General features: G+C 40.8%; 2 protein-coding genes across 4 annotated transcripts in view; both read left to right on the plus strand.

The window, feature by feature from the left end:
- Positions 1–414: 414 nt before the first annotated feature.
- On the plus strand, positions 415–9,847 carry cyp11c1 (cytochrome P450, family 11, subfamily C, polypeptide 1). The gene is made up of 9 exons (XM_072461146.1): positions 415–731; positions 1,597–1,752; positions 1,930–2,147; positions 4,889–5,092; positions 5,255–5,436; positions 5,907–6,073; positions 7,208–7,286; positions 8,069–8,284; positions 9,705–9,847. Exons 1-9 carry the CDS (start codon positions 430–432, stop codon positions 9,813–9,815), a joined length of 1,635 nt encoding a protein of 544 aa, XP_072317247.1. The 5' UTR covers positions 415–429; the 3' UTR covers positions 9,816–9,847.
- A 4,084-nt stretch (positions 9,848–13,931) lies between these two features.
- Positions 13,932–22,321, plus strand: part of pklr (pyruvate kinase L/R) — a 59,074-nt gene continuing 50,684 nt past the window's right edge. The window contains exon 1 of one of the 3 annotated variants that reach the window (XM_072460706.1): positions 13,932–13,980. Coding sequence is in view for 2 of the 3 variants with exons in the window: in XM_072460704.1 (XP_072316805.1) it covers positions 19,215–19,248 (34 nt within the window). In the remaining variant the exon portion in view is untranslated. Of the gene's footprint in view, positions 13,981–19,121; positions 19,249–22,321 lie in introns of those variants that run through there. The other 2 variants (XM_072460704.1, XM_072460705.1) reach the window with 2 other exon arrangements.

Below are 22,321 nucleotides of genomic sequence, written 5' to 3' on the forward strand. Positions count from 1 at the left end.
GAAAACATGTTAAACAGGTGCTTAACTGGAGAGAGCTAATAGCTAATACATGCTGTAAAAAAGGCTTTTTAATTACTTTTTCATGAATTAACAGTGTCTTGGTTGTCTCTATATTTTCAACATATATCTTTAGATATATTTTGCTACAATGTCCTACCCAAATAGAGAACTGTTTTCTAGTTTAATGAAACCTCTCTGACGTTGTCCTTGACTATGGAGCTGTGGAATCATGTGTTTTGGCTCAAACCAACATTTAGTGCTGTTGTGTTTCTCTTGAACTCTTGACATCAGATCCATAAATCATTGGCTCTGACCATCACATGCAGGAGCACATTCAAGGATGTGAGGCCTGGGAGAGGGGCAGTCTGACTGAGTCCTGGTCCAGACCTGAAACACGTCCTGGTCCAGACTTGAGAGGGGACAGGGACCATGAGGAGCATGTCCTCCTCGGTGATGGTGTGGTGCGCTCGAGGACACGTTTCCTCCAGAGGTTTCACTTTAGCTGCCACCAGTCCAGTGGAGGATGCAGCAGTGGAGCCAGGTGCAGCGAGGAAGGAGAGTGTGAGGGTCCGGAGGAGGGACGTGGACGGCCGCGTGCGCAGCTTTGAGGAGATCCCTCACACGGGACGCAGCGGCTGGGTCAACCTGTTCAAGTTCTGGAGAGAGGATCGCTTCAGAAACCTCCACAAGCACATGGAAAAGAGCTTCAGGGAACTGGGGCCAATCTACAGGTACCACACTGCTGAGAGCGACCTGAAGCAGGACTAAAGCAGGTCTAAAGCAGGACTAAAGTAGGAGACTAAAGCAGGTCTGAAGCAGGACTAAAGCAGGTCTAAAGCAGGACTAAAGTAGGAGACTAAAGCAGGTCTAAAGCAGGACTAAAGTAGGACTAAAGCAGGTCTAAAGTAGGAGACTAAAGCAGGTCTAAAGCAGGACTAAAGTAAGACTAAAGTAGGACTAAAGAAGGTCTAAAGCAGGTCTAAAGCAGGACTAAAGTAGGACTAAAGAAGGTCTAAAGCAGGACTAAAGTAGGACTAAAGAAGGTCTAAAGCAGGTCTAAAGCAGGTCTGAAGCAGGTCTAAAGTAGGACTAAAGTAGGTTTAAAGCAGGTCTAAAGCAGGTCTAAAGCAGGTCTGAAGCAGGACTAAAGCAGGTCTAAAGCAGGTCTAAAGCAGGTCTGAAGCAGGACTAAAGCAGGTCTAAAGTAGGTCTAAAGTAGGTTTAAAGCAGGTTTAAAGCAGGTCTAAAGTAGGTTTAAAGTAGGTTTAAAGCAGGTCTAAAGCAGGTCTAAAGTAGGTTTAAAGCAGGTCTAAAGCAGGTCTAAAGTAGGTTTAAAGCAGGTCTAAAGTAGGTCTAAAGTAGGTCTAAAGCAGGACTAAAGCAGGTCTAAAGTAGGTTTAAAGCAGGTCTAAACCAGTTCTACAGCAGGTCCAAACCAGGTTTAAAACAGGTCTGAAGCAGGTCTAAAGTAGATCTAAAGTAAGTCTAAAGCAGGACTAAAGCGGGGCTAAAGCGGGGCTAAAGCAGGTCTAAAGTAGGACTAAACCAGGTTTAAACCAGGTCTACATTCTAAAACACACCCGTGTGTCTGTGCAGGGAGCATGTGGGGACCCAGAACACGGTGAACATTCTGCTGCCGGGCGACATTAGTGAGCTGTTCCACTCGGAGGGGCTGCACCCACAGAGGATGACCTTCACAGCCTGGGCCACGCACCGCGAGACACGCCAACTCAGCAAAGGAGTCTTCCTCAAGTCAGAACACCATGATACTCATGATAAAAAGTGTTTGATCAAATGTAAATGGGCAGGAAGTGCTGTATAAAGTACTCAAACGGTTAAATCTATATATTTCCAAGCCTGCTTCATAGTTTTTTGCCTCCCTCACAATCACCGTGCTGAGGTGTCTCTAAATGCACCTCTCTTCTGTAGAAATGGCGAGGAGTGGCGAGCCGACCGCCTGCTGCTCAACAAGGAGGTGATGATGGCCTCGGCCGTCAGGCGCTTTCTGCCGCTGCTCCATGAAGTGGCCATAGATTTCTGCCAGATGCTGAAAGGGCGAGTGGAGTGCGAGGGGCGGGGCCAGGGGCGGGGCAAACGCAGCCTCACCATCGACCCCAGCCCCGACCTCTTTCGCTTTGCCCTGGAAGGTCAGCGCCTGTTCTGTGTGTGTGTGTCTGTGTGTGTGTGTTTGTGTGTCTGTGTGTGTGTGTTTGTGTGTGTGTGTGTGTGTCTGTGTGTGTGTGTGTGTGTGTCTGTGTGTGTGTGTGTCTGTGTGTGTGTGTGTGTGTCTGTGTGTGTGTGTGTGTGTGTGTGTGTCTGTGTGTGTGTGTGTGTCTGTGTGTGTGTGTGTGTGTGTGTGTGCGCGCGTGTGTGTGTGCGCGCGTGTGTGTGTGCGCGCGTGTGTGTGTGCGCGCGTGTGTGTGTTACCTACTTTTGTTAAACCTAAAGGAAAACGGCTCATTGCAAAACAGGTTTAAATGACTTTAAATGTATCTTTGAGTAGTTTTTGCTCCTTATTTAACGTGATAAGCTATAAAAATTGGCTTTTTTCGAGCTAAATTCTCTCGAAACTCATCCCAAAAGCATAAAACAAGTTACATCATCCGTTTCACACAAAGAACCAAGTCAAAACTACTCAAATCGAGAGTTATTTTTCTGAATCCAGGGTGAGCCGTACATTAACGACCTCGAGGGTGAGCCGTACATGAACGACCTCGAGGGTGAGCTGTACATGAACGACCTCAAGGGTGAGCCGTAGACGACAGCAGCGGGCGTCTCCCACAGGTTGTTATTCCGTGCATGCTCCGGCCGACGCTGCACGTGACGTCAACGCTCCCGTTCAATCTGCACAATCACGTTTCATTCACGTCTCTTTTCTCCGCCTTTTGGCTCAGACTCTCGCCTTTGAACGACCCACGGCTCGTTTCGCTAAAGAAGTCATTACCTTTTGGTAGCGCCGAAGGTCAAGGAGAACACGCTGTAAAGCCTCCTGCACTTTTGGTGGAAGAATTGCAGAATTTGTTTGTATTCTTCAAGTTCATAGCACGCTAAAGAGGAGAGAGACGGTTTTATTATTTCAGTTTAATGTCAAACTGGCAAAGCAATCAGAATGTGTAGATTTTAGTTTAGTTTATGATTAATATCGCTGTTATCACTGGACAGACACGAAACACAAACTGACACAAAGTCGCACGTCGTCTCTCTCAGCACAAATGATGAGTGACACGTGTCAAAGGGACGTTTTGACTGAAACGTGCGGTCGCGGCGTCCTGAGCGCCGAGGGTCGAGGAGAATTTAAAATAGACCCGACAATCGGCCTCGAAGTGTGAACAGTCCCGTCTCTCGTGGGGAGTGTGTCGACGCTGTAGAAGTGCAAACACGAGGAGCAGAACTTTACTCGTGGAGGTTGTGCTTCCTACTTCTCTGAGAAGTTATTATTGTCATTTTTGCATATTTTTTTTATAGTCCTCCGGGTTTTTATTGCCTTTATGTGAGTTAGTAGTAATGTCCTGCTGTGGAACATTCTGGGCAAAGCAATAGCATCTCCATGGAGACAGTAGAGGGCTGACTAAGTAGGTTCATTCTGCTTTTTATTTGAAAAGATACTCACCTGCACTTTTAAAAAGGGTTGAATTTATAACATTAGAATTAAATATAGTGTTTTTACTTTACTTTACTTTATGAACTCATTCGTTTTTTCTTTGTTTCAAGACTTTTATGACATTGTACTTATTTTTAGTTGAAGCTGAATTATTTGCAAATGGGGTTAAAACATTTTTTTTTTTTAAATACGCAATTTGATTTAGTTTATTATTTTTCGTGTATTTATTTTATTTTGTTTGTGTGTTTATTAATTTATATTTTATTGTATTGTATTGTATTTTATTTTTTTACCAACCTTTATTTAACCAGGAAAGTACAAGCTTATGACACATTTCTATGATTTTCTAATTTATTTTTTGATGCATTTATACCTGTAGATATAAATTAAAGTGTAAAAATCTGTAAAACATTTCAGGAAGTGACATCACACCAGGGACAGTGTAAGCATAATTTACACAAAAGAAACAACATATCCCAGTGTGACATCATCAATTACAAACAGGAAGTACAGTTATAAACATCAAAAATGAGCCAGGGATAAATGTGTGTAATTTTTTTGGCAACATTTGGAATATTTTAACTGCAAAGGGGAAGTCCGACATGTCATGGCACTTTAAGAAGAACCAGTCAAAAAGTCTACGTAATATTATTTCAAATGTGCCGTTTTTTTGCATGTGATTCATTTATTTTTCAAATTCTGGTCACGTTTTGCAGCGCAGCCTCTTCTGAGCCTCTGAGCTCCTCCAGTCGGTTCAAGTGTCGAGACGCGAGCTCATGAGTGTGAGATGGAGCCACGCCCGTCTGCTCCGCCAAGATGTAGATCAACTGTCAAATATATAGAAGACTGACTCTCTCTCCCTCTCTCTCTTTCTCTCCCTCTCTCTCTCTCTCTCCCTCTCTTTCTCTCCCATCTGCCCCTCTTTCTCTCTCCTCTCTCCCCCTCTTTCTCTCTCCTCTCTCCCCCTCTCTCTCTCTCTCTCTCTCCCATCTGCTCTCTTCTCTTTCTCCTCTCTCCTCTCTCCTCACTCCCCTCTCCTCTCTCTTTATCTCATCTCTCTCTCCTCCTCCTCTCCTCTCGCTCCTCTCTCCCCCTCTCCTCTCTCTCTCTCCTCTCCTCTCATCTCTCCCTCTCTCTCTCCCATCTGCCCTCTCTCTCTCTCCTCTCCCCTCTCTCTCTCTTCTCTCTCCCTCTCTCTCACCTCTCTCCCCCTCTCTCTCCTCTCTCCCCCTCCTTCTCTCTCCCCCTCCCCTCTCTCTCTCTCTCTCTCTCTCTCTCATCCCACAGCCAGTGGTCATGTCCTGTACGGGGAGCGGATTGGCCTGTTCTCCTCGTCTCCCTCGATGGAGTCTCAGAAGTTTATCTGGGCGGTGGAGAGGATGCTGACCACCACTCTGCCCCTGCTCTTCCTGCCCCCTCGCCTGCTCCTCCGCATCGGCGCGCCCCAGTGGACAGAGCATGCCAAAGCATGGGACCACATCTTCAGCCATGGTAGCTTTTTCACTTTATAACCATTAGGAGCAGGACAATCCCAAAGATGTACACACGATAAACATTGTGCCCTGAAATGTATCTAATGTGATGTCATGGCGGTCATTTGTTAGCTGTGACGACATGGGAGTCAGGAGTCACAGTTTGTCCCGTTGTTTGTAGCGGAGGCGCGGATCCAGAAGAGCTACCAGCGCTTGACCTGCTCCAGAACTCAGGGCTCGTCCACCGCGGCCAGTAGGGGGCAGTATCCAGGTGTCTTAGGTCAGCTGATGGAGAAGGGACAGATGTCTTCAGACCTCATCAAAGCCAATCTGACCGAGCTTATGGCTGGAGGGGTGGACACCGTAAGCATCTCTATGTTTAATTCACCATCAACAACATGCTTTTAACATTAATAATAAGCTTATTACATTCTAATGATCTCAAAAGTAAAGATGAGATGTTATAATTTTACCTAATTATTGAACATATCCACACAAAACAAAAATGTGCTAAAAGATATACACATTTTCTGTCAGTAATTATGTAAGATTACATCATTTTCACACAATATAAAGGTGTCATTCAGGTGTAATTGCTTTCAATGGAAAATACCTCAAGCCAAAAGACTGACATGGCAAGTTTGTGGAAACCAAACAAAAAAATATCAGATTTAACGTGTGGATCGACTTAATATTACGTTCAAAAACTGCTAATTGTCCACTCAATATTATGACAAATACTTCACGATTTGATGAGGAACGTGTTAGATTCCACCTCTTGGTCTTTGTCTTGTTCACGTGTTTTACTCCGTGTCCATTTCCCCCCGTCATAGACCGCCGTCCCTCTGCAGTTTGCCTTCTTTGAACTCGGCAGAAACCCAGACGTGCAGGAGAAGGTGAGGCAACAGGTGAAGGACTCGTGGGCCGAAGCGGAAGGTGATCCTCAGCGCGCTCTGCAGGGGGCGCCGCTCCTCAAAGGCACCGTCAAGGAGATCCTCAGGTACATGGACGCACTTTGACCTCTTGTGTCGGCCTCTGAACGGGCTGAAAAACACGTGTCGATGCAGAAGAGTGGAACTAATTGAGTGGAATGACACAGTAATAAACTTTAGTGGTTTCTGAGTGACGAAACGGTCAAAAGGCTTCAAAATGACAATCCATGACAGAAGAAATGACCCTGTATATGCCGAGCGTTCTCGTTTCACAAATGGCCTATTACATTCTCAATGGGCATTCATTCTTGCAATTGTTGAACCTCGTCATTTTTGAAGATTCGACTGCGAATTGGGGCTTGAACTAAAGTCAGTTTCAGCCGACTTTAATCCTGGGCTTTTGTTCGAATAATGCCTCCACTTTTCGACGGTAATAACTTAATCTTAGATCATTTGCTGCCGGAGAAAACATGACTTTTCGCAAAATCGCAACACAAACCAAGGTTATTAAGGCACCATAAAAACCCCTCCACCTCAGTTATAGTATACACTGCAGGGGTGTCCAAACTTTTTTCACGAAGGATTGCATTATGAAACTTATACGGAGCAGAGGGCCACAAACAACGTGAAAATGTCGTTTTTTTGCATTTGACATAGTTCTGATGCCTCCACACCTTTAATAAGACTTGGAACATTAATATTATGTTGGTATAACATCAAAATGCTTCAACCGCTCCAATTTTACAGTAAAAACTACTACTTTTTGTTGTTGGGACCAGCTTAGCAGGAAGCCGGAGGGCCGACAAAAATTGGTCTGAGGGCCGCACTTGGCCCCCGGGCCTCAGTTTGGACATGCCTGGTATACAGTATATGCATGGGCTTCAGAGCGATGAGTGCCATATCAATTAACAACGATCTAAAGTCCTCAAAATGGCACCTACAAACAGGACACTGAACCCCACAATTATGCTCTGCTACGTATTAATTATTTAGCTCATAAACTACGTGTAAAACAGCAGGTTCGTTAAATGCCGGGCCCCGAATGGACGTCAAGGTTCATCGTTTTGCAGAAAAAGCAGCTGCTCCAGATCGATAGAACCTCCGTCTGGTGAAGAAAACCGCAGGCCAAATGACTATTGATCACACCGACGGGACAGAATAGGGTAATGTGTGGAGAGAAGTGACTGGTGCGCTGTGGGCAGGTTGTATCCGGTGGGGATCACGGTGCAGCGCTATCCAATCAGGGACATCGTCATCCAGAACTACCACATACCGGCCGGGGTGAGTGCAAATGCTTTTCACCGCTCTTCTTTTCACCAGCTTTCATTTCATTAAAACAGAAGAGGAACAAATGGCGGATGAATGTGAATAAAAGTGACAAAGCAATTTCAGTTAAAGTGCAACAGTGTTTCTCGGAGTCGTTAAGGAGGTGTGAAGCTGTGGAAATACAAGAGTTTGTTCCTATTTCTTTTGGTCCTACGTCTCGAGATCTGCCATCTGCTATTTTCCTTGGCTTTATTCTCAGACCTTGTTTTGAAAGTCCATTTCTTCTTTGCACTTCACACCTCTGGGTCCCAATGCTTTCACGCTTTGGTCATTCTAAGCAGACGGTCACTATTGTTGAAGTTCAACTACTTTAAACCGACAAAGAAAGATCCCACAAAACAGCTTTTACAGAGTTTACATGTGTAAGAAGTGTTAGATAATCGGGTCTAAAAAATACCCTTTAAATATAATGAATAATAAATATATTTTCTATTGACCTTCGGGTACAACATACAATTAATCAATAAGTTATAAGTATATGATAATGATATAATTATATACAATGAATATGTAATGTTTAATCATTAATTTGTTTGATTAATTGCATGTTGCCCAGCATTGTCAAAGAAAAGAGATTAAAAGATTTTATTTTATTTTATTTACATTACATTACATTACAGTTCAGTTCAATTCTGTTTAGTTTAATTTAACTTAATTTAATTTCACTTGAATGAATTTAGTTTTATTTTATTTTAATTTATTTATCTCCTCGTAATCTTTGTGTGCTTGTTCCTCAGACGGCGGTCCAGGCCTGTCTGTACCCGATGGGGCGCAGTGCAGAGGTGTTCCGCGAGCCCTTGCGCTTTGACCCGGAGCGGTGGGCCAGGGGTCAACAGGAGGGGGCCGGCGGCACCGAGGCGGCCGGCTTTAGGTCCCTGGCGTTTGGGTTCGGGTCGAGGCAGTGCGTGGGCAGAAGGATCGCCGAGAACGAGATGCAACTGCTCCTGATGCATGTAAGAAGGACGGCCTGACTTAAACATGGCCACTGCAATACTAGTCACATTTTTTATACCTCTTTTGGTCCACTTTAAAGCTTATCCATTCACCAGTGTTGTGCATGCGTCAGGGAAAGTGGGTAAAGTGTCTTGCCCAAAGACATAACAACACTATCATCAGGTAGAAGCAAGGAATTAACCACCAGCCTTAATCTTAGAGGGTGAATGTTCTACTAGAGGCTATTTGACTCCATTAAAGTGCATATGACAGGTTAGATTACACTTTTTAAGAATTTACTTACATTTTTGTTGCATATTTTTCCCAGAGTTGGTCAGTTTTGGTGTTTGTATTGTTGCTTCCTGGTTGGACATGAGCAGCAGAGCAGTGAAATATGCTGCATTCATTGCGTTCTTGGGAGTTCGAGAAGAAAAAGCTGAGAATTGATGACATTATGTCCGTCATTTGAGGTCTCGGACTAACATTACTACAGTTAGTTTACTGTCAGTCGTTTATATCATAAGAGCATCAAATCTGTGCAAGAAAGACCCACTGCTGTACAATTAATTACAGATTTTTCAAAGGAAACAGGTTAGCGTTAGCTTTTGGGCGGGCTAACAACAACAAATCTCAATGTCAGTTCTATTAAACTATGTGTAAAAAGCAGAGTTGGTGATGTTATTATTGGGAACATCAAGATTTAGATTTTCTGAGACAAAAGCACATGAATGAGTCGGAACCCTGACATCTCGTCTTGGAAACCCGAGTTCCTGAGGACCAGATGGACGCAGCAGTAGTTGGAGGTGATTCAGCCACTGTTACCTAGCAACCATACTGTAAACAAGAGCCAAAATCCATATAAATCTCGCAATGTCTATGATTGGACAAACAATAATATCCGATAGCAGCTTTATTCAACACCTTTATTCTTATTATGATTATTTAAACTGTGTCCGTTGCGTGTAAATTTTCGCTGCATTTACGATGAAATGTCGCACATTGATGACATCACAGAGGGATTCTGTTTCAAAACTCAGCTCCACTTCCTGCATTTAAAAAAAAAAAACTTGTATTTGTCAATTTTCTTCACAAACTGCCACTAGACTAATGTAAAACTCTCTACCACACCAAATAAACTAATAACTAGAAAAATGTGAGCCTGTCATAGGCACGTTTATTTATTTATTATTTCTTTTAATGTCAAGCAATTTATCTGCCATTAGAGTAAGAAAACTGCACTTAAAAAGCCCGATAAAATCTACTCTGCCGCTGGATAATTGACGTCAAAATACGGCAAAAACTATTCAAACCGCTGTATTACAAAGTCATTAAATCTAATCTGTCAAAACTTGGCAAATCGCTGAATTCAAGTCATTCAAACACCTTCCAGAGAGCCATTTTCCCTGTGAGCGTTTATAATTCCTTTGATTTTCTGTCCAGATCCTGCTGAACTTCCACTTGACCGTGTCGTGTTCGGATGACTTAGAGACCACGTACACGCTGATCCTCCAGCCGCGGACCCCGCCCAGAATCACTTTCACCCAGCTCTGATCCCACCAACGGATCACGTCAAGACCACGATACACTTCTCACTCCTGCACCAATTACTGCCAACTCCAAAGGCAGTATAAGTGGCACTTTCATGACGCATGACTGGCTCTGGCTGTCGCGCGCCTGCTTGTCTCGTTGGTAGTTTAATGCCGTACTGTGGAACATCCCAGACCAAACCATGACCTCTCCATAGAGACAAGCAGACAGCGGACCCTCCACCAGAAAACATAATGCACCTTTAACTAACTCATAGACTGTAGCGCCTTTTGAAAAATATGAGGTTCTATTTGACATTTTTGTAGAATAATTCTTTATATAAATGTTACGGAAGGTTAAAAATGCAAACGTAATATCTCAGAAGTCAACATTTGAAGTACGATAGCTTGCTACGGAATATAAATATCACCATAAACCATGATATTGAACTGTCATGAAAAATATTAAAACAGGAAATCATCAATAAACCTTTTTCTACAGGTTCAATATTGTTAAGAATAAGAAAAGAAAAGCTGCAATAAATAAAAAGCAGAATTACACAGGTAAGTTAGTATCGTACAACAAAAAATAACAATGTAAACCCTCAAAAAATATTGTTCCAGCTGTTTTTTATTGTGCAATAAGCAGTAGTAGTAAGGCAAGGCAAGGCAAGTTTATTTGTAGAGCACATTTCATACACAAGGCAATTCAAAGTGCTTCACAGCAGGAAAAATGCATTCAAATCACAAAGAAATTACAGAAACAGAAATACAATAAAATTAACTAAATTAAAAATTATCAATCCAACTGATTTTCTAAACTAATAAAATCACAAACAAAAGAGAAGAGTGCAAAGAAAAAATCCTTTCAGTCATATGCGCAGCTAAACAAAACTGTTTTTAGCTTAGATTTGAACATTGTCAGAGTTGAAGCCTGTCTCACATCTTCAGGAAGACTGTTCCAGATTTTAGCTGCATAAAACTGAAACGCAGATTCCCCATGTTTTGTCCTGACTCTGGGCACCAGCAGGAGGCCGGTCCCTGAGGTCCTCAGAGTCCGAGATGGTTCATATGGCACTAACATATCCATGATGTACTTTGGTGCTAGGCCATGGAGAGACTTGTACACAAGCAGAGCTGCTTTAAAGTCTATTCTCTGAGCCACAGGGAGCCAGTGCAGAGACCTGAGAACAGGACTAATGTGATCATACTTCCTGGTTCTAGTCAGGACCCGAGCAGCAGCGTTCTGGATGTACTGCAGCTGTTTTACAACTCGTTTGGAGAGGCCAGTGAGCAGGCCGTTACAGTAGTCTAATCTACTGGAGACAAACGCATGGATAAGTCTCTCTAAATCTGGTTTTGACACTATATTTTTGATTTTGGCAATGTTTTTTAGATGGTAAAAAGCTGCTGATGTTATTGATTTGACGTGGCTATTAAAGTTCAAGTCTGAGTCCATTATTACCCCCAGATTTCTAATTTGGTTTGTAGGTTTTAGAGCGAGACTCTGGAGGTGACCGCTAACACTTTCTCTTTGTTTCTGTGGGCCAAAAACGATTATTTCAGTCTTGTCTGAGTTCAGCTGGAGAAAGTTGTTTTGCATCCACAAACTGATCTGTTGGATGCAGTGACAGAGTGAATCCACTGGTCCATAGTCACCTGCCGATAGTGAAACATAGATCTGAGTGTCGTCTGCATAATTGTGATAGGACACATTTTCACTGCGTATCAACTGACCTAACGGCAGCATGTAGAGGTTGAACAGAAGGGGACCCAGGACTGACCCTTGGGGCACTCCACAGGTCAGGGTCATGTGGTCTGAGACACAGCTACCAATTTCAACAAAGTACTTCCTGTCTTCCAGATAGGACCTTAACCAGTTTAGGGCAGTGCCAGTGATGCCCACCCAGTCCTCTAGTCTCTGTAAGAGGATCCCATGATCGACAGTGTCAAAAGCAGCACTCAGATCTAACAGAATTAAGACTGAGGCTTTGCCCGTGTCAGTGTTCAGGCGGATGTCATTTGTCACCTTGACAAGAGCAGTCTCAGTGCTGTGATGAGGTCTAAAACCTGACTGAAAAACATCAAATGAGTTGTTTATTAAGAGGAAATCTGTGAGCTGTTGGTAAACAACCTTTTCAAGGACTTTGCCCAAAAATGGCAGATTAGAGATGGGCCGGTAATGACTCAGTACTGCGGCATCAAGACTGCTCTTCTTTAGGAGAGGCTTTATGACCGCAGTTTTCAAAGACATTGGGAATGTTCCAGATTGAAGCGACATGTTAACTATGTGAGTGAGTGGTGCTAACAAACTGTTCAGCACAGACTTTAGAAATCTGGTGGGTAACACATCAAGGCAGCATGTAGATGAACTCAGACTGGTGATGATCTCATGGACAGTTTTGTCAGTTACTGGTGCAAAGTGAGTTAGCTCTAAGTGTCTTGGTGGTTTTAGGGTAATTTTTTGCATTGTGGGATTTATAGCATTTTTAATGCCCTGAACTTTGTCATTAAAGAATAATGCAAACTCATTACACTTGGATGTGGAAATGAGTTCTAACGGCAGCTGAGCTGGAGGGTTTGTTAATCTGTTTACTGTGGCAAACAGGACACGCGAGTTGTTACTGCAGCTTCCAATTATTTCAGAAAAATATCTTTCCCTAGTTCTACATAAGATTAGGTTGTACATGTTCAGCTTTTCTTTGTAAATCTCTTTTTGAACCTGGATCTTTGACTTGCGCCATTTCCGTTCGGCCCTGCGGCACTCCCTTTTCTGTGCCCTGACCGAATCATCATTTCTCCACGGCGCCTTCTGCTTATTTTTAACCATTTTAGCCTTTATAGGGGCGATGGTGTCCAGAACATTCAAAACACTAGATGTAACAGAGTTCAACAAATCATTTACATTAGAACATGAGACATTTTCAAAGTTTATCATTTCCATAAACAGTGCACCTGTGCCATCACTTATGTGTCTCCTCTGAACAACTGCAGGACCAACCGGAGGTTTGGGAGAAACAGACAGGTCAAAGAAGACACAGAAATGATCAGACAGAGCAACATCGATCACATTAACATTTGAAATATTTACCCCTTTTGTAATTATGAGATCTAGAGTGTGTCCTTTGCTGTGGGTGGGGCCTCTCACATGCTGAGTAAGACTGAAGGTTTCAAGGACAGCATCAAGCTCTTTAGCGTTTCTGTCACAAATATTATCAACATGCACATTGAAATCACCTGTAATGACCAAACCATCAAAGTCTGTGCATACGACTGAAAGCATCTCAGTAAAATCATCAATAAAACTTTGGCAGTGCTGGGGAGGCTTGTATAAAACAATGAAGAGAATGGATGGAGACCGTTTTAGCTCCATTTTAAAGGATACATACTCAAATGATGAAAACACCCCAAAAGACAACCTGCGGGTAATTATTACCCTTTTTTGTTTTCTCGTGTTTCAGATTCAAACTTAAAGTTGGGTGGAGCAGATTCTATCAGAACTACATTTCCTGTGTTTTTGTCAAGCCATGTTTCAGTTAAAAACATAAAATCAAGATTATAAGAAGAAATAAAATTATTAATTAAGAGAGATTTGTTACATAAGGATCTGACATTTAGCACAGCAAGTTTCAGACTAGTTTCAGTGGGACTGGGCTTTATCTTTTCACAGGGAATATGAATCACATTTCTCAGATTGGGCCTGACTCGCATTTTGTTTTTCCATCTGTGTGATGATGTGACTACAGAAATAGCACTAGGGGGGGCTCTTTTTACATAGGGCCCCGGGTTGGTTTGATTTTTAATGTGACAATAAGTCCCGGCAACGCTGAGACCCAGTGCATCCTAGCTATGGGAGATACCAGGTAAAAGGCGAGGTTGGATGGGTGGTGAGGCTTTTAGTAGTAGTAGTAGTAGTAGTAGTAGTAGTAGTAGTAGTAGTAGTTATCGTGCCTCTGAACTTCTCGATAGAACCATATGTGCTTTTATAGGGGCAGTATGCATGTGCATGTGTTTTTCTGTTACTCCACACACTGTAACATTTCGAATAAAGTCATGAAGTAAAGGAGACGTTTTGTCAATTCTGTTCCGGGTTTTGTACACAAGATGGCACTGGTCAGACCCGTGTTTACGTCCGTCTGCCGGACCCTCCCCTTAGTCTGTCTGGGCTTCCAGCAAGAACAGCACAACAGGTACTGCCTCTTATAGTATTTATGATTTATAGCCATTGTATATGAAGTAGAACCAGCAGCAGCAGCAGTAGTAGCAGTAGTAATTGTAGTAGTAGTAGTAGTCGTAGTAGTCGTAGAAGTCGTAGTAGTAGTAGTAGTTGTAGTAGTAGTAGTAGTAGTAGTAGTAGTAGTAGTAGTAGTAGTAGTAGTAGTAATAGTAGTAGTAGTAGTAGTAGTAGTTTGCTTTAAGGCGTGCTCCTGTTGAACTTGTTGTTTTGTTGCATTAGTTCGGAGGAAATTAAATAATATAAAGCTTGTTTGTATATTCTTGCCCGCCATTATTGTATTTTTATTTAATTAGAAGAATGTAGTTACATTTTCGGCCTAACATGAACCTTTAGACTTCCATGCATGATACATTGAAAAGTATTAGTAGTAGCAGTAGCAGTAGCAGTTGTACCAGCAGTCGCCATATCGAGGAAAATATCTTAAGTTGGATCTTGACAAAGCATTTTCTCATATGTACGTTTTATTATATGTGAGAATGTAGTTTTTTCAAGTGACCTCGTTCTGCCTCTGTAACACTGACCTTTGAACCCGGCTCTGCATTTTATGCAACGTTTTGGCGACTTTTTCCCCATTCATAAGACACAATAATATTGTGTAGGAGTAGGAGATTTAAAACTAAATATTATTTAGTTTTAAATCTCCTACTTTCTCGTCGTTCTGAAGCGCACGGACACATAAAAGCATGCGTGTAAGTGTAGAAAACAAACGAACCTTCACGTTGTATTTTTAACAGTGTATTTCTGTGCGTTGACATGTCGGTTTCCACACGTCACGGTGACCTTTGACCCCTCGTAGGTTTAAGCGTGTGCCTTGAGAGCGTGAGGATGCACCGGATGCCTCGGGTCCAAGTCCGTTTGCTCCTCGTTAACCATTAACGCCTCGAGCCGCGCGCGTCGCCTTGATTTAATAGTGACAGTTTATTAACGAGCTTTCGGGGCGTAATATTTCACAAACGATGTCAGCGTATTCACAGGCGCTTATCCGAGACAGACCACAGTCCACAATTAACATGGTCAGGCAGTAGTAGAACATGCCAGTCACCGTGTCATGTCACGTGCTGCATTCTCCAGGGAGTAAATGTTGGTAACAAGCGAGGAAAAAGTAACATCTCAAACTGAACATATCACACTTATTATTATACTTAGCGTTACTTATACTTATTATTATACTTAATACTAAATGGGCCTAAAATGTATGTATGGGAATGTAAAAGCAGCCAACGCCATGATATGACATAGGCTTTGCTGTCAAACTACACAGTGAAGCAGCTGTGGTTGAGAACAATAGCTGCGTGTGTCAAAAAAGCTGAAATATGATGTATTATAACTACCGTATTTTCCGGACTATACTGACTGTTTCATAGTTTTGGCCGGGGTGCGTCTTATACTTATATTCATACTTATACTTATACTCCAGAGCGACTTAAATGTGATATTATTCGTTATTTTCACACTTGCAACCACATTTCATACTCCAGTGTGACTTATATATGTTTTTTTCTTCTCTATTATGTTTTTTTTGGCTGGTGCGACGGTACAAATAACCTAAATCATCCTTTTGTGCCTTTTGAACAAACAAAGTAGAGTTACGGTGTTTGTTAAGTAGTTACTAAGCCTGATTCATCCGTAATAAACGGTTTGTTCATTGTGTTTTAAGTCTTTGTTCATGCTTTATTACAGCGCTATTATAAAGCGCAGTTGTTATAACGTGTTACCAATTATTAGTATAATTGAGAAATTATCAGAATGAAAGGTCGATGAACCTCAGTGTGCCATAATAAAGTATAACGTCTTCAGAGTCAAACGTGTGCGACTGGAACGGCATCAAACTTGACGATTTTAGCAGTGGCGCCAAAAATACTTTCAAAAAGGTAAATAAAAAAAAAACAGAGGCAAACTTGTGGTTTACTTACTTTAATTTGATGTAATATCTAGTTGATTATATAATGATCATGTCGTATATATTTGATTATAATTCATTGTTTTTGTTAACTTAGATGATGGTTGATCATTATAAATACTCACTGTAGTACTTTACAGTAGCAGAGCAGTCACTGTAGTACTTTACAGTAGAAGTGTAGTTACTGTAGTACTTTACAGTAGAAGTGTAGTTACTGTAGTACTTTACAGTAGCAGAGCTATCACTGTAGGACTTTATAGTAGAAGTGTAGTTACTGTAGTACTTTACAGTAGCAGAGCTATCACTGTAGTACTTTATAGTAGAAGTGTAGTTACTGTAGTACTTTACAGTAGCAGAGCTATCACTGTAGTACTTTATAGTAGAAGTGTAGTTACTGTAGTACTTTACAGTAGAAGTGTAGTTACTGTAGTACTTTACAGTAGAAATGTAGTTACTGTAGTACTTTACAGTAGCAGAGCTATCACTGTAGGACTTTATAGTAGAAGTATAGTTACTGTAGTACTTTACAGTAGCAGAGCTATCACTGTAGTACTTTACAGTAGAAGTGTACTTACTGTAGTACTTTACAGTAGCAGAGCTATCACTGTAGGACTTTATAGTAGAAGTGTAGTTACTGTAGTACTTTATAGTAGAAGTGTAGTTACTGTAGTACTTTACAGTAGAAATGTAGTTACTGTAGTACTTTACAGTAGCAGAGCTATCACTGTAGGACTTTATAGTAGAAGTATAGTTACTGTAGTACTTTATAGTAGCAGAGCAGTCACTGTAGTACTTTACAGTAGAAGTGTAGTTACTGTAGTACTTTACAGTAGCAGAGCTGTCACTGTAGTACTTTACAGAAGCAGAGCTGTTACTGTAGTACTTTACATATATACTCACCTTATCTTTGAGTCCCTTTTATAACTGCAGCCTTTACATTATATATGTGTACGATGTCACAACTTGTCACACTTTGTACCTCGTCTTTACATTTACCACAAACTAATCTGTGCAGCTATCTGTCTATATAGATATATACTGTATTTGCCGGATTACAAGTCGCACCAGCCAAAAAAAGCATAATAGAGAAGAAAAAAAAGTCGCACTGGAGTATAAGTCGCATTTTTGGGTGAAATTTATTTACTAAAATCCAAGACCAAGAACAGACATTTCATCTTGAAATGCAGTTTAAAATAATAACAGATGAGAGAACATGGTGAATAGGTGTACGTATGCTAACGCTAACACCTTCAGCTACATGAGGCACAGACAGAACTGTGGTAAGTGTTAACGTAACATATTAACAGTTATTCAGATAACTATAGCATAAAGAACATGCTAACAAGTTTCCCAAAGCATCAGTTTTCCCCCAAATCACTAAATCCATTGAATTCTTCTTCCTCTGTGTCACTTCTAAACAACTCCACAAACTCCAGAGGAAGTGCATATTCTTCTTCTGCGTCACTTAGAGCCTAGAGCGCCCTCTTGTGGCTGTCAGTGTGAAAATAATGAATAATATGACATATAAGTCGCTCTGGAGTATAAATCGCACCCCGGCCAAAACTATGAAAAAAGGTGTGATTTATAATCCGGAAAATATTGATAGATAGATTGAAAACTGAAAATTGTTTGATAGATTGATTATTTGCGTTTGTGTACAGCTCGTTACTATGGCAGAGGCTAAGACTAGTGCCAGCTTCACAAAGGACCATTTGTTTGCACATTAAAGGGTTCAGAAAAAGCTTTGGTTTTAATTAGGGGTAATTTTAATCAGGCGCTTTAGGGGAAATCAGCCAGAATAATAACCTGGTCTAGTGAGTCTAGGTTTAGTCCTATTTTAGTCCCAATTTTCTGGTGCTTGCACAAATGTGATTGCAGTTTTACTGTTGCTGTTGAATGATTTATAATGATTTCACATTTTTAAGAATGATATTTCACCAATGACGACTTAAGAAGGGATAGGCTCAGTAATTATAGACATTTGAATCATAAAATATCATTATTTACATTTAAACAGAACATTTGACCATAGTATTCTGACCTGACCCTCATTTTGAGCAATTAGTTCAAAACACTTCAAATCTAACTTGAATATTTAATTCTTTTTCGTGTTGTTTTTCTTCCTGTGTGGACCATCTACACCTCGAGACAGGCTCTAAATTTGGCTCGGAGCGGACTTTCTAATCTAACATTTGAGCACAGGGTCAGTGACCCGGTGGCAGTTATTTATAGCGTCACCTGCCTGTACCTGTGTGTGTCGTGTCTCTGCTGCACAATGAGGTGCTGGAGGAGCCACTCAGAGCCACATGTAATGATGAGGGCAGTGGAGCAGAAGAAGTGGGTCACATGTATATATATATATATATGAGGTGAGAAACACTTACATTTATATATATATATATATATATATATATACTGTATTATATTATATATATATATATATATATATATATATATATATATATATATATATATATATATATATATATATATACAGTTATAGGGTCCTGTGTGTAATGGGTTCAGTCGTGGGTTAATATGTCATATATGTTAAAATGGGTGTGTCAACATGGAATCTGCAGCTCAAACACGTTTCTGTCGACGTAGCACAAGAGGCCAACTGAGTTTGGACATGACAAACAATTCAGTATTCTCAAAGAATAGATAGTACAAATAGAAAAACACCTTTAAATCTTATATTGTTAACATAAAGCGTTGGTCAACTTATAGAAGGAGTCAAAAATAAAATACTGTTACACACATAATATGTATGTAACAGTATTTTATTTTTGACTTATTTGTGTATTATTAACACTCTCATGCATTACATGGTGAAAGTAAAAAGTATGTGAGCAAAACTAATCTTAATAGTCAAGCCAAATATAATCAAAATATTATTCAAGTAAAATATATTATAAAGATGTAAGTAGGGCTGGACGATTTGGCAAATCGATATCTGACAATTAAACAGAACTCTGCCCCAAACACTTTTACTGAAAATGGTCTGCAGACTTCTGATCTGAGGCTGATCTGATCGTCATCTTGATGAAAATGTTGTAATTGCTTCTTCATTCTAGGTAAATGTAAGTGTTTCTCACCTCATGTTGCCTGGCGCGTGTGGGAGGAGTGATGAGGTGCAGGGGTCAGAGGTTAAACTGAAGCGGTTGGGTCACTGCGGTTGCAAGAGCGACAGGTGAATGACCCGATCACTCGTGGGACACGGAGCAGAGGAACACGCACACTTCTATTTAAAGCCTAAAATAACTGAGGAGAAACACTTTGACTAAATGGATCCTAAATTAGAATCGATCAAAAGTCTGGGTGAGTGAGATTCTTCTGTCACGTCTCGTGATGAAATCTAGATCCAATCATGGATTTAATGTAAAAAGAACAATTAATGTTTAGAACAAAGATGAAGATTAGTGTGACACACATTAGATCTGTGTAATCTGTCAATTACTCTGATTCTAAATACTCACTGTAGTACTTTACAGTAGCAGAGCAGTCACTGTAGTACTTTACAGTAGAAGTGTAGTTACTGTAGTACTTTACAGTAGAAGTGTAGTTACTGTAGTACTTTACAGTAGCAGAGCTATCACTGTAGGACTTTATAGTAGAAGTGTAGTTACTGTAGTACTTTATAGTAGAAGTGTAGTTACTGTAGTACTTTACAGTAGAAGTGTAGTTACTGTAGTACTTTACAGTAGCAGAGCTATCACTGTAGGACTTTATAGTAGAAGTGTAGTTACTGTAGGACTTTATAGTAGAAGTGTAGTTACTGTAGTACTTTACAGTAGCAGAGCTATCACTGTAGTACTTTACAGTAGAAGTGTAGTTACTGTAGTACTTTACAGTAGCAGAGCAGTCACTGTAGTACTTTACAGTAGAAGTGTAGTTACTGTAGTACTTTACAGTGGCAGAGCTGTCACTGTAGTACTTTACAGTAGAAGTGTAGTTACTGTAGTACTTTACAGTAGCAGAGCTGTCACTGTAGTACTTTACAGTAGAAGTGTAGTTACTGTAGTACTTTACAGTAAAAGTGTAGTTACTGCAGTACTTTACAGTAGCAGAGCTGTCACTGTAGTACTTTACAGTAGAAGTGTAGTTACTGTAGTACTTTATAGTAGAAGTGTAGTTACTGTAGTACTTTACAGTAGAAGTGTAGTTACTGTAGTACTTTATAGTAGAAGTGTAGTTACTGTAGTACTTTACAGTAGCAGAGCTATCACTGTAGTACTTTATAGTAGAAGTGTAGTTACTGTAGTACTTTATAGTAGAAGTGTAGTTACTGTAGTACTTTACAGTAGCAGAGCTATCACTGTAGTACTTTATAGTAGAAGTGTAGTTACTGTAGTACTTTATAGTAGAAGTGTAGTTACTGTAGTACTTTATAGTAGAAGTGTAGTTACTGTAGTACTTTATAGTAGCAGAGCTATCACTGTAGTACTTTATAGTAGAAGTGTAGTTACTGTAGTACTTTATAGTAGAAGTGTAGTTACTGTAGTACTTTACAGTAGCAGAGCTGTCACTGAATGTGTTAATGTATTGATGGTTGGATGTCAAACCTGAACTCGCTGACGCTCCTGAGTTCCAGTGACTGTTGATGTCTCTGTCGTGTCACAGCTTCACCTTCACCTTATCTTTGAGTCCCTTTTATAACTGCAGCCTTTACATTATATATGTGTACGATGTCACAACTTGTCACACTTTGTACCTCGTCTTTACATTTACCACAAACTAATCTGTGCAGCTATCTGTCTATATAGATATATACTGTATTTGCCGGATTACAAGTCGCACCAGCCAAAAAAAGCATAATAGAGAAGAAAAAAAAGTCGCACTGGAGTATAAGTCGCATTTTTGGGTGAAATTTATTTACTAAAATCCAAGACCAAGAACAGACATTTCATCTTGAAATGCAGTTTAAAATAATAACAGATGAGAGAACATGGTGAATAGGTGTACGTATGCTAACGCTAACACCTTCAGCTACATGAGGCACAGACAGAACTGTGGTAAGTGTTAACGTAACAAATGAACAGTTATTCAGATAACTATAGCATAAAGAACATGCTAACAAGTTTCCCAAAGCATCAGTTTTCCCCCAAATCACTAAATCCATTGAATTCTTCTTCCTCTGTGTCACTTCTAAACAACTCCACAAACTCCAGAGGAAGTGCATATTCTTCTTCTGCGTCACTTAGAGCCTAGAGCGCCCTCTTGTGGCTGTCAGTGTGAAAATAATGAATAATATGACATATAAGTCGCTCTGGAGTATAAATCGCACCCCGGCCAAAACTATGAAAAAAGGTGTGATTTATAATCCGGAAAATATTGATAGATAGATTGAAAACTGAAAATTGTTTGATAGATTGATTATTTGCGTTTGTGTACAGCTCGTTACTATGGCAGAGGCTAAGACTAGTGCCAGCTTCACAAAGGACCATTTGTTTGCACATTAAAGGGTTCAGAAAAAGCTTTGGTTTTAATTAGGGGTAATTTTAATCAGGCGCTTTAGGGGAAATCAGCCAGAATAATAACCTGGTCTAGTGAGTCTAGGTTTAGTCCTATTTTAGTCCCAATTTTCTGGTGCTTGCACAAATGTGATTGCAGTTTTACTGTTGCTGTTGAATGATTTATAATGATTTCACATTTTTAAGAATGATATTTCACCAATGACGACTTAAGAAGGGATAGGCTCAGTAATTATAGACATTTGAATCATAAAATATCATTATTTACATTTAAACAGAACATTTGACCATAGTATTCTGACCTGACCCTCATTTTGAGCAATTAGTTCAAAACACTTCAAATCTAACTTGAATATTTAATTCTTTTTGGTGTTTTTTTTCTTCCTGTGTGGACCATCTACACCTCGAGACAGGCTCTAAATTTGGCTCGGATAACTGCCACCGGGTCAGTGACCCGGTGGCAGTTATTTATAGCGTCACCTGCCTGTACCTGTGTGTGTCGTGTCTCTGCTGCACAATGAGGTGCTGGAGGAGCCACTCAGAGCCACATGTAATGATGAGGGCAGTGGAGCAGAAGAAGTGGGTCACATGGAGGAAAACATGACACATCCCGGCCCAGAGTGAGCTGTAACATCCGGCTCACAAACAGATCTGTGAGAGCTTGTTCTGTCTGTGGCCCAGAGGCTGAAGGCTGTTCCCAAACGGGTCCAAAGAGTGGCACTGGGTCCAGTTTGTGTGCGCTCATGTCAGGCCTCAGTGGTCAGTTTGTCCATGTGCTGTCTCTAAACTAAAGGGCAGTGAGCGGAGGAGTTTGTGTGAGCAGGAAATGGACCCAGCTGTGATATAAAACACAAATGTGTTCACGAATAAAAGACCAACAAGCACACAGACCTGTTGCAACAGCCAACATGGAAATTAAA

The sequence above is a fragment of the Eucyclogobius newberryi genome, unplaced genomic scaffold (assembly GCF_026437365.1).
Source record: "Eucyclogobius newberryi isolate DKJ021-1_F unplaced genomic scaffold, fEucNew1.0.hap1 SCAF_3, whole genome shotgun sequence".
Classification (NCBI taxonomy): domain Eukaryota; kingdom Metazoa; phylum Chordata; class Actinopteri; order Gobiiformes; family Gobiidae; genus Eucyclogobius; species Eucyclogobius newberryi.

Excerpts from the sequence above, each read along its gene's own strand:
- cyp11c1 (XM_072461146.1), top strand. The coding sequence starts at position 430 with ATGAGGAGCATGTCCTCCTCGGTGATGGTGTGGTGCGCTCGAGGACAC. Across the intron at positions 5,437-5,906 it reads TGGCTGGAGGGGTGGACACC|ACCGCCGTCCCTCTGCAGTT; the intron begins GTAAGCATCTCT and ends CCCCCGTCATAG. Across the intron at positions 8,285-9,704 it reads TGCAACTGCTCCTGATGCAT|ATCCTGCTGAACTTCCACTT; the intron begins GTAAGAAGGACG and ends TTTTCTGTCCAG.